Source organism: Cyclospora cayetanensis, unplaced genomic scaffold (genome assembly GCF_002999335.1).
Source record: "Cyclospora cayetanensis isolate NF1_C8 unplaced genomic scaffold, CcayRef3 CcayRef3_contig_23, whole genome shotgun sequence".
In the NCBI taxonomy this organism is placed as follows: Eukaryota; Apicomplexa; class Conoidasida; order Eucoccidiorida; family Eimeriidae; genus Cyclospora; species Cyclospora cayetanensis.
Window position 1 is genome coordinate 120,500 of NW_020312181.1, and position 14,269 is coordinate 134,768.

The window sequence follows — 14,269 nt, forward strand, 5'->3', positions numbered from 1 at the left end:
CCCTCAAGGAACAAAGTAGCGCGTGTCTTCGTGGTCTTGAGTAAGCTCGCCTCTTGCCTACTTTGCTTTACATAATGTACTTGAGGTAGGGAAGTTAGTGCAAATGCTGCTCGTTAGCGTTTTTGATCTTATGCCCTCACCTTGCTTCAGGTGACTGCCTCAAGCGCAGTGCGATGCATGCGACCCTCCCGTGCTGCCAGCACATGCAGCAACAATATAACCGTTCAAACAATAAGAAAGTTATTGGAGACGTCAATCTACAGACGACGTTTTAATACTAGAGCAAGGTAAGCGGCAGCAGCAGCGGCTGCTGCTGCGGCTGTTGCTGCACAGCCGTGTTGTTTCAGGTGCTGACTGAAACCAATTCAGCAAGAGGTGCTAATCCCTCACCCGATATCGACATCAAACTGACGGTATCCCCTTTACACGAGCAGGACCGGCCTGGCGTCGCTCCCCATTGAGGACATGTTGCAACAGCGATAGCCAACACTCTCCGCCAGCACCATTGGTACAACCCTACGCAGCAATTTCAAATCATTGCCAATATACAGGCTGTAGTCACCTGTGTCTCTGGATGGACGTTAATATGTACGTGTCGTCGATTCCCCCCCTGCATCCCCCAGCAGCAATGCAGCAAACCTCGCGAAGATAACAACAGGCAGATTACATGATGTTCTCCACTGATCTCTTCGCTGAAGCAGCCCCATGGGAGGTTCAGGAGAGGCATTCAAGCGCCTCCCCGCGCCTTTATCTCCCCAGGAGCAACTGCGGCGTCTCCAACAGCACCGTCCGCAACAGATATTGCACCGCAGCAGCAGCAGCTCTAGCCTGCTTGGCGGCAACTACAGCTACCCAGTTTCGCTCTTGCGCACACGCACGCAACTTCCACAGCTGCAAGATGGCACCCATCTGCAGCTTCAACCTCAGCAGCAGCACAGCTCGCAGCACGAGGACCAGCGCCCTGTTCCTCTTAGATCGTCGGAGGCGCAAACGGGGACTGTGCAGCAGCAGATGTTGCTGCAGAGCACGCGCTTGCCGATGGAAAGCCGTCTCCTCCTAGACACTAGACAAGACACATGCACGCTAGAGCAGGAGAAAGAGAGACCCCACGCGCTTACTGCACCCACCTGTGTGGCAGCCGAGCCAAAAGGAGCTGCTGCAGCTGGTTCTCCAACGATGCTGCAGACACGAACTGAATCGCTACCAGAAACGCCGTCGTGCCGCGAATCAGGGGGTGCAACAGCTCAGGATCTCACAGCTGCGTCCTATCCTGCAAAGACGGCGCAGGCAGCACATGCTGCAGCGGTAGAAGCAATTACACCACCAGCAGTAGCAGCAGCAGCAGCAGCGGGTGCGATATCTACGACTATGACTGAGGCAGCGACCTGTGCAGTAGAGCTTTCGTGTTCAAGCTCTCTGATGCCGTCCAAGATATCCTCCGGAGAAGAGGCCCTGCAGCACGCCACAGCGACTACAGCCGCTGCTACTACCGGAGCAACAGCAGCAACAACGGCAACTGAGGCAGCAGAGGGGTTATCTGGAGCAGCCGAGGCAGCTGCTCCGTCCTCGAAAGAAGACTCAGCAGCGCCAGGGGGACTGGAAAGAGGGCTTGGAGGGCCCTTTAGCGAGGAGGCAATCGCTGCTCCTGCTATTGCGGAAAATGCATCTGCTGCATGGCGAACAAGGACGCCTCCCGCGAACAACCCTCGCAATCAGCCATCGTTGCAGCCTCCGCTGCCTACGCAGCAGCCACTGCAGCAGCGCTCGGCGCAGTCGCAGTGTCTCCAAAATCAGCAGGCATGGTGCCCCCCCCTGCCAGTGCCAGCAGCGCCTCCGCCGCAAATTTGCCTCATAGGGCCGCGTTTGTTGGCTATGAGGAGCCCATGGAATCTTTCTACCTCGGGTGTGCTGCAGCGTAATGGCATCAACGAGCTAATGCTCTATCTGTGCATGCTGCAGTCGTTGCTGCTTCCTGCCAGGTGGGGGGGCCTAATGCCTCTAGGAGATGCGGACTGCCCTGCTGCCGCTGCAGTGCTCCCTGCAGCAGCCGCTGCAGCGGCTGCTGCGGAGGGCATGAGCGTCCTCACTGCAGCGGCAGATGCGTCCCCTACTCCTCCGCCTTCCCAGGCACCCTCGCCGCAGCAGCAGCAGCAGCTGGTGATGCTGCTGCTGCGCCGCTTCTTGCAGCAGCTGCCGACGCCGTCAGACGGCTCTTCCGGACTCACGCTGCTCAACGGACTGTACAGACACCTCCACAGCCTCATCAAGAAGCAGCAAGAGAGTACGCCTGTTTGCAAGCCAGGCTTCTCACTAGTGGCGCAGGCAGCGGCGGCTGCCAGTGCTGCTTTGGAGAACGCGGCTGCCCTGGAGCTCCAAGGCGAGGAGGCTGCAGCGTTGCCAGCTGTTGCCGCAGCTGTTGCTGCTGTGGAGGCGGCAGCGGCGGCAGCAGCAGCAGCTGCTGCTACCACGGCTGCTGCTCCCTCCTTTCACTCTCTTGCCCCCTTCTCAGTCGAGAGTGGCCGTGCCGTCTTGCCTGCGGGCGAAAAGTCTGCTGGAGGGAAGTCTGCAGAAGCTGCATCCCCTCTGCCAGCAGCGCAAGGCACTGGAGATGGCAGCAGCTTCGACATGAAGCGTCGCGAAGCCCTACGACAGCTTGGACGCCTCTTAGCTTCTCCCCCCGTCATTGTCGTCTTTGATATCTATTCTCGAGGGAGCACCACTTGTTGTCGTAACAACGGCGCTAGCGGCAGCCACGCAATTGGCGGTTTGCAGCAGCGCAGCAGCGGGAGCTGCAGCGGCAACGCGAGCAGGCAGGCCCCTTGCCCTTCGAGCGCTGTAGCCTCAACTCCTGCCTCCATCAGCAGCGGCACTAGCAGCCTGGCAGCGGAATTCGGGGAGGCCTTTGGGTGGCAGATTCTCGAGTTCAGCTTGACGGAAGTGGGGTCCCCCCCCTTGCAGCTGCTTGTGGATTTCTGCTCCTCTCTCCGCTTTTGGCTGCAGCTCGACAGACACCTGAACCTCGCAGTTGTCAACTTACACCCCAAAAGCGGCTGTGGCGCTCTGCTCTTGCTGGCATGCGCAGCCATGGCGTGCGGCAGCAGCTTAGGCGCAGCAGGCTGGAGCTTGTCGCAGCACCAGCTCCTGAAGATGCTGGGAAACGCCTCGCTCGCCGCTCAAGACTGTACCTTCACTCCCCGAAATCTCAAGCCCAGCAGTGTGAGCGGACAAGGGGGAGGCGGAGTTTTGCACTGGAAGCCAGCCGATCGCTGGCCCCCCTCGTGTCGGCGTTACCTCTCGTATTTTGAGAGTCTTCTCCGTCAAGGCTTTGTGCGTCTCCTCTCGCACGTCCCTCCTGCTAGACGATTAGAGGGCGCTAACTCTGCAGGCCTGGGTGGCGCTCCTTGGAACCCTGCATATGTTGCCTCTCGGCCCTTTCGTGATTGCACCGTGGCGGCTGTTGTTTTTCCGTGCTTCTCATTGTTTTTCTGTGCTTCTGACTGTTTTTCTGTGCTTCTGACTGTTTTTCCGTGCTTCTCATTGTTTTTCTGTGCTTCTCATTGTTTTTCTGTGCTTTTCATTGTTTTTCTGTGCTTCTCATTGTTTTTGTGTGCTTCTCATTGTTTTTCTGTGCTTCTGACTGTTTTTCTGTGCTTCTGACTGTTTTTCTGTGCTTCTGACTGTTTTTCTGTGCTTCTGACTGCTTTTCTGTGCTTTTCATTGTTTTTCCGTGCTTCTCATTGTTTTTCTGTGCTTTTCATTGTTTTTGTGTGCTTCTGACTGTTTTTCTGTGCTTCTCATTGTTTTTCTGTGCTTCTAATTGTTTTTCTGACGCAGGGCAGCTCCTCGAGAGAAGAAGGAGGCGCGGGAGGCAAACTGCAGGCGACAGGAGTGGAGGCTCGTAGCGTCCGTCTGAAGAATGTGCTGATCGATCACTTTGCTGCGCCCGCTGCGCTTATTGTCGTCGAGGTGTACGAGCTTGCCACGTGCTGCTGCTGCTGTAGCGGCTGCTGCTCCAGGAGGCAAGGATCTGAAGAGCAAAGCAGCGTGCTGGTCCGTCACTTTTTAGCGTCGAGCGCAGGAAGCGCAGCCACAGCTGTGCCTCTGGTAGCTTCCGGAGATTCTTTGCCTCTTGGACACCCCGTTCGGCAAAGTCACAGCAGCAGCAGCAGCAACGGATCTGAGGAACAAGCACCTTTAGTATCGATGCCTTCTGCCACTGCTGCGCAGCCTTCTCAGCTGCAGCTTCCCCAGCAGCAAGATATGGGGGGCAGCCGATCGCAGCGTAAGGGCTTTGCCGGCTACTTTCTGAAGCAACGCACTCCCGGAAAATCCCAGCAGCAGTACGTTCCTGCCTGAATGCTGTGCGTAGAGCTGGGTGCTGCTGTGTCGTCGACTGCTTGCTAGGAGGCTGGCTACTCTTCCGCTTGGATGGTTCGGTGCTGCGGAGGCCACTTTTTGTCGATGTGTGGTGCTGCAGACTGGATGGCTGCGCAAGCGATGCCTCTCAGATCCATCACCCCTTCCTGCAAGCGTTGAGACAGCAGACACAGCTGCTTACGGAGTGTGCGGGTGCAGCAGCATCGGCAGTGGCGGCAATCGAGAGCGCATGCAGCCCCGATGACGTCCCTTTGCTGTTCGATCCAGGGGGGCCTCTCGGCTATCTAGGGGCTTGCTGCGACGCCTACGTGTCTCTACCTATCTCTGCTCCGTGTCTGAGCAGCAGCAGCAGCAGAGTAACGTGTTGCTGTCCAGCAGTTGCATCTGCCTGTCGCATGTCTTGGAGCAGCTCCGCGGATGACACTCTGTCAGACGGCGGTTCTCCAGCCTCCGCAGCTGCCGGAGCAGACTGGCCAGTGTCTCCTACGACGTCAGGAGAGGCTCCACACGCTGCATGCGAAGGCGGGAGGGGGGCCCTTGCAGCTGGGCGTGCCCTTGCAGCTTTGCAGCAGAGACAGCTGCAGCAGCATTTGCAGCAGAGACACCTGCAGCAGCAGCACCAGCGGGAGCTGCACACGCACTTCTCTTTGCAGGCATGCGCTTCGGATTACCAGCTGATGGCAGCAGACTCTCTGTCGGTGCGTGCTTTCTCTAATGGGTAGCAGCGGCTTTCACCCCACGTGCAACAACCCCAACATCACCAGTAACACCTGCTGCCGTGTGGCCTTTTAGCGGCTCGCGTGAAGCCTGGCGGAACGCAGAAGTCTGTGCATTGTGTGTGTCGGTTGGCGCGCCGTTCCTCTCGGCTCGGAAAGCTTGCAGCGTTCACAGCAGCACAAGCTTCCTCAGGAGCCAACCTAGGTGGTAGGAATGGAGGTGGCGTGGCACGCACACCCTGTGGGGAGTGGGTGTGACTGCGTGTGATGCCGCTGCGCAGGACGGATCTGCGTCAGCAGTCTTCGACTTTGCACACGCGCGAGATGGAAGCCCCCGACACCTTGTGCTTTCTGGAGATGTCTTAATTGCAATACGGCAGCTTGTGCCAAGGCTTCCAGTGACTAAGAACCCTGCCGATAGTGGAGGCTCACACCTCCTGCAGGGGGCGTGTGAGGGTTTGCGGAAAGCCAACTCGCACCGCAGACACTTGCAGCAGCAGCAGCACATCTACGCCACATACTCGCTGCACACAGGTGAAGAAGTTTAACCAGCCTGATGCTTAGCGCTGAACAAAACTGTGTGCATGCCGCGTGAAGAATGCAGCCGTGCCACCACTTTGCCCGTCCGTAGGGAAGGCCTGCAGGGCTGAGATCTTGAATTCTCTCTCTTTCTTCATTTCTTTCTGTCTTTTTTATTTTTTTCTGTCTTCATTTCTTTCTATCTCTCTATCTCTGTCTGTCTTCATTTCTTTCTGTCTTTTTTATTTTTTTCTTTCTTTCTTCATGTCTTTCTATCTCTCTATCTCTGTCTTCATTTCTTTATTTCTTTCTCTTTTTTTTTTAAATAGGCGCCCTCTGGTATTGCGGCTGTAGTTTTTGCGGCGTCCTTCGGCTTCAGGGTTTCTTCCTTCCGAGCAGTCCGTGATTGAGCTGCGGGGAGAGGACTTGGACTCGTCTACCCCACTTTCTCAGCGCCTCCGTGTGTCACTCATATTTGAGCATGTGGAGAGCGGCCCCAGCAGCAGCAGCAGCAGCAGCAGCAGCGCCTCTCGCGTTGCTCCTTGCAGTGCCTCCTCAACGACTGGAGAAGGGCAGCGAGAAGAAGACGCGGATATCCCTCCTTCGGGCTTCGTTGCTTCCGCAGCCGTCTCCACTGAAGCAGCTCACTCGACAGTGGGGTCAGCCCCCTCTGCTGGCAGCATCAGCAGCAGCATGAGTAGCAGCAGCAGCAAATCGCCACCGAGCAAGTCTCTGGTCAGCGGTATTATGTCGTCTTTGTTGCGATGGCAACAGCCAAGGGACACCCTCGGCCTAAGCAGTGGCACAGACCTGCAGCACAGGCAGCAGCAGCAGTTGCATGCCTTTGAACTCCATGCATCCCGCCGCGGCAGCACCTGCAGCAGTACGAGTGGCGCTGATATTGGGGGGGCTTCTCTGCTGGGAGCTGCAGAGCACGCATGCGCTGCAGCAGCAGCCTCTGCAGCAGCGCATGCAGGGGACAGCAGGACTGCAGGCTTCCAGCGACATCTGCACATCACGAAGCGTCCTACGCCGAGCCGTCGAGAGTTTGCGGCAAGGCATTGTCTTCGGTTAGATCCTGTAAGCTGTCTTGTGTTGCGGCTGCTCGTAGCTCCGCAGGCTTCATTCCTTTTTTTTGAATCGCTTGGTGTGGTGCTGCTGGTGGCAGTGTGTGGTAGTTTTGCAATAATTGTGGTGCCGTGTGGTGCGGGTCTCTTGCACTTGTTGTTGTTGGTGTTGCAGAGGCTTCTCCAGATGCTTGTGGAGGCTTCAGGCTGCAGCAGCGACAGCTGCGCCGTTGCCCTCAAGCTGTGCAGCAACGATTTCTCGATGGCGATGAGCCTGGTCTCGTATTACTTCGCTGCTGCGGGTGCTGCTGCTGCTGCCTCTGCCGCAGCTCACGCCACTCGGCTGCTGCAGCACGCGCTGCCGCCTCCGTGGCTCCAGCAGCAGCACCTCCTGCAAAGGCAGGTGTCGCATTACTTACAGTTGCAGCAGCAGGAGCAGCAAGGGCCGACTCCGCGAGCGACCCCAGCAGAAGGGCCTTCAGTCATTACGCCTCCCCCCCTGCAGCATCCCCAAGAGAGCACCTCGACATTCGGGGAGGCTTGCGCAGCCGATCGGGGGAATGGAGAGGAGGAGCTTCTTGGTACAGGCATTCCAGGAAGCCTTGCTGCCCCAACGACAGGGGTAGCGAGGACGTTGCCACTCTTGCATAACCAGCAGTGGATAATACAACACCATCATCAGGGGAGCTTGCATCAGCCCCCCCCGGTGTCTTCTCAAAGGCCCTCACGAATAGCTCCGGTGCCTTTGAGGCCTGGGCAAAGCCGACGATTGAATGCTGCAGTGTCTCCTACAGCGGCTGCTGCAGCGGCAGCACAGCACCACCAGCAGCAGCAGCAAGTACTCACTAGAAGCCTCGTCTCGAAAGAGACGAGGCCCCTCTCCACGGCTTCCCTTGCCACGGGAGGCGGTCTTGGGATGTTTGCCGCCTCCCCCAAGGCATCCGATGCTCCTGCCATAAGGCCACTGCTCCCCGCTGCGGCGCTCGAGGCGGAGTATTCAAGCGTAAAAGTTCCTCCCCCCTCCCCACAGCAGCAGCAAGTGCAAATGCAAATGCAGCAGCAAATGCAAATGCAAATGCAGATGCAGCAGCAAATGCAAATGCAAGTGCAAACGCAGCAGCTGCAAATGCAAGTGCAGCAGGCCCAACCGACTGCAGCAGCAGCAGCAAGAGCAGCAGCAGCAAGTGTGTCTGCCTCCGCAGCGTCTCGAACTGTAGAAGCTACGGGTTCACCACCAGCCTCCACTGTCGCAGCTCTAAGCAACGTCGGTGAAATGTCTTATGACGCTGGAAAGCCTGGAGCGCCTTTCGGCCCTTCTTCCGTCGAAAGGGGGGGGGCTGCTGTCGTGTCGAGCATTGCTGTTTCGCATGTTCTCGCTGACTCTTTCCCCGAAGCCAAAGCTGCGACTGGCTCTGCAGCTTCGCCTCGGAAAGGTGTATTCGCCGCGGAGGCAGCGTCAGGGGAGGCCAGCCTTGGTGCCGCTGCAGAGGGGGCATTCGCAGCAAGAGAGCTTCCTGCCTCGAAGTCCGCTGGCGGCAGGAGCAGTTCCACTACGCTAGGAAGCACTGCAGATGAGGCTACCTGTTCGATCTTAGGTGCCTTGAGTGTTTCGACTCTGGAGGCTGCCCTTTCGAGCTCGGTGAAGACGCCTTCTCCTGACGGAGAACGGCCGCGAGCAGCGACCAGTAGAGAGCCGCCGCCCTCGGAAGGGGCGGAGGCTTCCCCAGAGGGAGCAGCAGAAGGACGAAAGACGCCGTGCGTGGGGTTTTTTCCGGCAGCGTTGGTATCTGCACACGCGTCTTCAGGTGGAGAAGCATCAGGCACTACAGCGGCGCTGTCCTCCCTGCCCTCTGCTGGACCTGCCGGATCGAGTAGCCAGCTTCTTGCAATTCAGCTGCCTGATGGACGGGTGCTGCGTGTGTCTCTTCCGTCGGATGTGGCCGTGGCTGCAAATCTTGGAGCAGAAGGCACCGTTGTACGAGCAGCAGCAGCGGCCGTCTGCCTGCCTGCTGATGCAGCAGGAGCTGCAGCAGCCACACGCGCACCCATTGCAGCTGCCCCGCTTGCGAGAGGTTCTTTCTCCTCCGAGGACTGCAAGGCCAGCTTTCCGGGAGTCTCCGCATGCGGTGACGCCGCTGCCTCCCCCCCCTCCTCCCCTCCAAAGGATGCGCAGATGTCTGCAGCAGCAGGAGGCTCCCCCCAAACCCTTCCTGCCGCATCTAAAGGCAAGGCACCAGGGCAACCACCCCCCAGGAGGCCTCCTCCCCCCCCGTTTACGACAGCGGAAGCTCCTGCTGCAGCGGGGAAGGCAAACGCCTCGAAGCCGCCCCCCCCCCCATCCGCCAAAGCCACCGCAAAGGCACCAGGACCTCCGCCTAAGGGCTTTCCGGGAGGAAAGAGGCCTCCGCCTGCGGCTGCAGCATCGAAGCAGCAACCGCTCGCAGAGGCGGCGCTGCCACTTGGCCGCAAGATACACTGGAAGGCGCTTTCAGGAGATAAGATCCATGTAAGCCAGATCTTCTTCCAGTTGCTCTTGCTCTGCTAGGGAGGCCTTCTCACCCCCGCGCGCGCCTTCTTTTCTTCGCCCCGGTGCTGCTGCTCCTGGGAACGCACTTAGTTTGAAGCGCAGCTGCAACAGGACGAGCGCGCTGGAGTCCTCTTGCCACATGCGGGTGTCTCTGTTGCTCGTGGTGTGCTGCATGGTTGTTGCTTGGGATTCTTGGGGGCTGCCGCTCTCTTTTTGTCTTTTAATCGCTGTTGCTGCCCCTACTGGCGCGCCTCAACTCGAGGGGTGCCCCCGTGTGCGCGCGATTTTTCTCTGCGCAGGGGACAGTCTTCAGCGAGATGCCCGCCCTTGGCCCCTTAGGACCCTCCGCGCTTGTAGACGGTGCTGCTCTGAGTCGCCTTTTCTCCCGAACGCAGTCTTCAGCCGCAACAAAAGCGGCTTCGAAGAGGGCAACGAAGAGGCCGGAAGTGCAGCAAGTCAAGCTGATCTCGAGCAAGCGCGCTCAGAATGTTGCCATAGTTCTTGCCCGGCTTTCGCTCTCCACCAAGGTACCTTCCCTGATGCCTGTGGCAAGGCTATGTTGCCCACCCCGTTCTTCGTTGAACAAGTGTGCTCTTCACTCTCGGTTCGCGTGCTGTTTTGCCGCGCAAAACCCCTAAGCTTGCAGTGCTATTCTGCTGAAGGCGTGGTGTAATGCTGCTCTGGATGTTGCTGGCAGGAAGCAGCTCGGCGGCTGCAGTGCCTTGACAGCAGCGGCTTTTCGCTAGAGCTTCTCGATCGGTTAGAGCAGGTCTGTCCGTTGCCGGAGGAACTCGAAGCTTTCCAGGCGTACTTACAGCAGCAGGAGCAACAGCAGACATCCGAGGATCCGAAAGCGGATTCAGCAACCACCCCTCCTCTGCGCGATGTAGAGGCGGAAATGCTACCACTCGTGCGGCTTACTGGAGTTTCTTTGCGGACTCGCGTCGTCCGTTTTGACCTCTTAGCCCCAAAGACGCTGAAGGAGCTAAATGACGCTCTTGACCTCGTGGATCAAGCAGCCGAGCAGGCGAGTCTCCTTGCTGTTGCCGCTTTTGCCCATCTGGCACTTTGGCGCACATGTGCCAGTGCTCCTCTGCACTTCCTCCCTTTTCGTCTGTTATTTCTCCCCCTGCGTGCCGCCCCTGCAATTCGCGTTTTACCGGCTTCTTTGGCTGTGTATGTACACCTGATTTCCAGCTGACTCGTGTTTGCGCTTGTCCCTCCCCCCTCTGTTGTTGCGCAGGGTCGCAGCAGCCGCAAGTTTCGCGTGCTTCTGCAGGCTGTGCTGCAGTGGGGAAATTATGTAAATCACGGAGTTCGACTTGCTGCCACCCCGGAAGGCACACAGTCTTCAGAAGAAGGCGGTGCAGCGGGAGACAGTGCACGAGGGCTGCCAGGAGCTGCTGCCTCGGTTGAGGCTCTGCCGACGCGAGGGTTTGCGTTGACCTCTCTCCTGAAGCTGATGGAATTTCGCAGCACCGTCGACAGCCGCCTCAGCTCGCTGCACTACATCCTTGTCAATCTGGTACGTCTCGGACTAGCCTCTTGCGGATAGACTGCACACATGGCTGCCGCGCTTTCCTTTTTGCATGCGATGATGCGCGCATGGAGCGACGGCTAGCTAGCGGTATATTTGGGGGATTCATAGGCGAGCAGGGATTTCGTGTGGGGTGGGCCGAAAGGATCGATGCGCCTTCAGAGGTCAAAGCCTCTAGAATACAGTCGGAAGCGTTTCGATTTATGCTGGTGAGGCGGTTTACATATATATATATATATGTATGTACATGTATTTGCAGATGGCGTCTCTGCCGGATTTGAGGCTGGAGGGCTTGCCCGAAGAGATGCCCCTGGTGGAGGAGGCAGCGCGCCTCTCGGATGAGGCGTTGGATGTCGCAGCAGCGTTGCTGCATCGCGAGACGCAGTTTCTTTTGCAGCAAATACAGCAGGCAAAGCCGTCGAACGAGTTTTGGGGCCCTTCAGAGATCGAAAAGCTTCGCCGCCTCCACGGGGAAGCTGCCTTAGGCTTTCAGGGAGTCCGGCAGAGGTATGCAGCGAGCAAAGAACGCGTCACAGAGTTGGCTCGATTTTATGGAGAGGAGCCACAAAGGCCGAGTGCTGCGGCAGCCGCTGCGGCGGGGGAAGGGTGGGGTGGTCTTATGCGTGCTTCGCCCTTCTCGACGCTAGCCGCCATCTTGGTAACCTTTAAGCAAACGCTAAGGGATATACAGCAGCACCCGAAACGGTACGCCGTCCTGCTTGCCACCAATAGCAGCACCAGCGACCCCAAGCAGGGGAATGCGGAGGAGGAGCGACGAGGCAAAAAAGAGGCCCCCTCCGCAGGGGAGTCAGCGTCTCCCGGGGAGCCTCCCTTCGCAGCTGCCCTCCCAAAGAAGGATCAAGGGGCCACTTTCAAAGCCCCAGCGATAGCCGCAACGACAGGATCACAACTGCATGCACATTTCACCCGCAAATGCAGTGATCCTATTGCCGCTACGTGTGCGACACCGAGAGGCCTTCGCGGGCTTGGCGCGGCTCTAATGCAGCCCGAGCACCACCATCACCAGCCTTGTACCCCCCGTAAGACAAAGTCTCGTCTCGCTATCAGTCTTCGACTCTGAGCTTTAAGCTAAGGCAGAGGAGCTAGCGTGCCGCCTTGGAAGCATTGCCATCCGCTCACACCGGTTCTGAGGCTTAGCACGGTTCGCCGCTGCTGCTTTTCCTGCCGGCTCGTTGCTGACTAGGGTCTCTCAACGGGTGCAGCCGATGTTGTGCTTGCTGCTGCAATCTCTGCAGCGAGACGAAGCGCGAGCTACTCCGCATTGGCACCGCCCCAGAGCTCTCTGTCTTCCTCATCGATGGAGCGCAAGAAGAAGCAGCAGCAGCAGCAAGACCAGCAACAGGCAGTGCCGGTGGAGCAGACGAACTGCTGTGCAGTGCAACAGCCTCACGGGCACGAAACGTCTGTAGCTGTGCGCCTTCCCGTCAGCGGTCCTCCGAGCGCAAGTGAGGGAATTGCTGCCAGCGTAGCGGCAAGCGGTCCTGCAAATCCCAAGGACGCGCAGGCGAAGCGCCCGCACGGCCTTACTGCTGCTGCTGCTGCCGCTCTACTAGCGAAGAGCAACTCAAAGTTGGACGCGAAGAGCTACCGGGCATCGCTGCATGCTCTGCTGGATGAACCGTCTTTTCCGGCCCTGGACCTTGCAGCCTCTATTAACAAGGCGCTGTTTGTTCGGGAGCTTTCTGGCGAGGAGGGAAGAGGCTCGGAATTGCCTGCAGCAGCAGCAGCAAACGAAGCTGCCGGAGCGTCGGTCGAAAGCCACAGCACGCCACGTGAGCCCGCCAAAGCGGCTGAAAGGACGCAGCAGATGCTTAGAGCAGTACAGGCTCCCCTTCCCGCAGTTGCGACTTCGCCACGTCTTCCAGGGAACTTAGGAAATGACAGCGAGCACCAGAAGCGAGCTGTGGCGTCAGTGGGAAATGTTCAGTTCTTTCCACCCCGCGTGGTTCCCAAACAGTTGCAGCGGCTACCGTCAACTCCTCCCCATGTTTGGCGTCCAATACTGAGGCCTCGGCTGCCGCCTCCCGCCGTGGTCCCCGGAAAGTATCCACGGGGCTCTCAAAATAAGGCAGTTCCCCCCACTATCGGGGAAGGAAGGGGCAAACAGCAGCCAAATGCGCAGGAGAGGTAGCTCGCGGTGCACCACAGAACCAGAGGGAGTTGTTCAGATGTGTGTGGTGGTTTGTAGCCCGCATAAAAATGGCGGTAAAATCGTTCTGTTACTGTTGGGTCTCCAGGGACGGCAGATACTTGATGGCATTTTGTTTGGCCCATGCAGTGTGCGGCTTTGAGGTGCTAGAGGCAGAGCAGTGAACATTCAGTACAGCAATGCTAGGCTTTGAGGTGCCAGAGGCAGAGCAGTGAACATTCAGTACAGCAGCGCTGTCTAGTTGAAAGAGCAAACGTCATCTAGGCTTGGCGGATTTTCATCATGTCTAGAGGAATGAGGGCTGCAAGAAGTGTCCAATTAGAGCTCGTTGTAGTACTTGGAGTTGGCATAATTTGAAGACTGACCGCAATTCACGCATTTCTGCCTTCACAGCCCTAGGAGCTGGCGGTTGCGGGGCGATTCCCTCTAACGAGGAAAACATACTGCCTCGGCGCTAATAGGCACCCTCAACCCAGTGCTGGTCTACGCAACTTTAAAGTCTCTAGAACATTACGAAAGTGCAGGAGTGCTTGACCGCCTGACGATATACCTCTTGGAGTGATACCTCACTCCCCATGCTCTGAAGGCTCTTGGTGTGCTCTCATGACCTCGAAGGCGAACTTCCCATTCCAAAGTCGGTGTTTCCTCAGGAGGGTACGTGAAAGAGCACAAAGATGCTCCATGAATAGGATCAGACCACACATGGGAGCCATTTGATCTATAGCAGGGACTGTGTCGGCTGTACAGCCTCTCTTGGGACCTCCACTGCCCTAATTAGTGAGCAGGGCTAAACTAAGTTGTACTCCTCTTTCTGGCATCAAGCTCCATTGCAAAATTAGTGAAGAAAGCAAAAGTGTCCACAGAAGAGAGTAGTTTCCACGAAAAACGTGAGGGCTTCCACTTTTATACCTAGCTCGGCTACATGACTTTCCACTGTGTAAGCGCCTTTGCTGATGGTCTTGCTATTACCGACAGCTAGGTGCCCTATGGATCACCTAAACCCAAGCGATACAAGCTGGTGTAATGTGTCTTGGTACCTCTAGTTTTGTTCCTCTAGAGCACAGCAAAGCAATGTTTAAAGCATGTGTCCTTCAAGGATCTGAGGGTGATTATAAACAGTCATATAGGCTTTAGCGAACGCACGCTCGGGTCCTTCACAGGAATCACCTCTTACTTGTTATCTGAGCTGATACTACAATAACGAAGTAATAATGCAGTTTGTACTGCTGGGAATATTGCAAGAATCCGTCCACATTAGTTACGGTGGGTAATCGGGGTATTTGTAAGCCCTTGCAGGAAGTTTCACATTACACCGGAGCCATAAACACTTTAAGCTTTATCTTACTCCGAACATCC

The 14,269-nt window shown here is 57.4% G+C and overlaps 1 protein-coding gene across 1 annotated transcript; it reads left to right on the forward strand.

The window, feature by feature from the left end:
- The first annotated feature begins 705 nt into the window (after positions 1-705).
- Positions 706-12,895, forward strand: LOC34620900. Its single transcript, XM_026338104.1, has 15 exons — positions 706-1,299; positions 1,432-3,327; positions 3,835-4,340; positions 4,478-5,075; positions 5,375-5,627; positions 5,992-6,692; positions 6,855-7,478; positions 7,617-7,680; positions 7,897-8,675; positions 8,778-9,185; positions 9,506-9,733; positions 9,904-10,233; positions 10,450-10,731; positions 11,003-11,783; positions 12,000-12,895. Exons 1-15 carry the CDS (start codon positions 706-708, stop codon positions 12,893-12,895), a joined length of 8,940 nt encoding a protein of 2,979 aa, XP_026193889.1.
- The last annotated feature ends 1,374 nt before the right edge of the window (positions 12,896-14,269 follow it).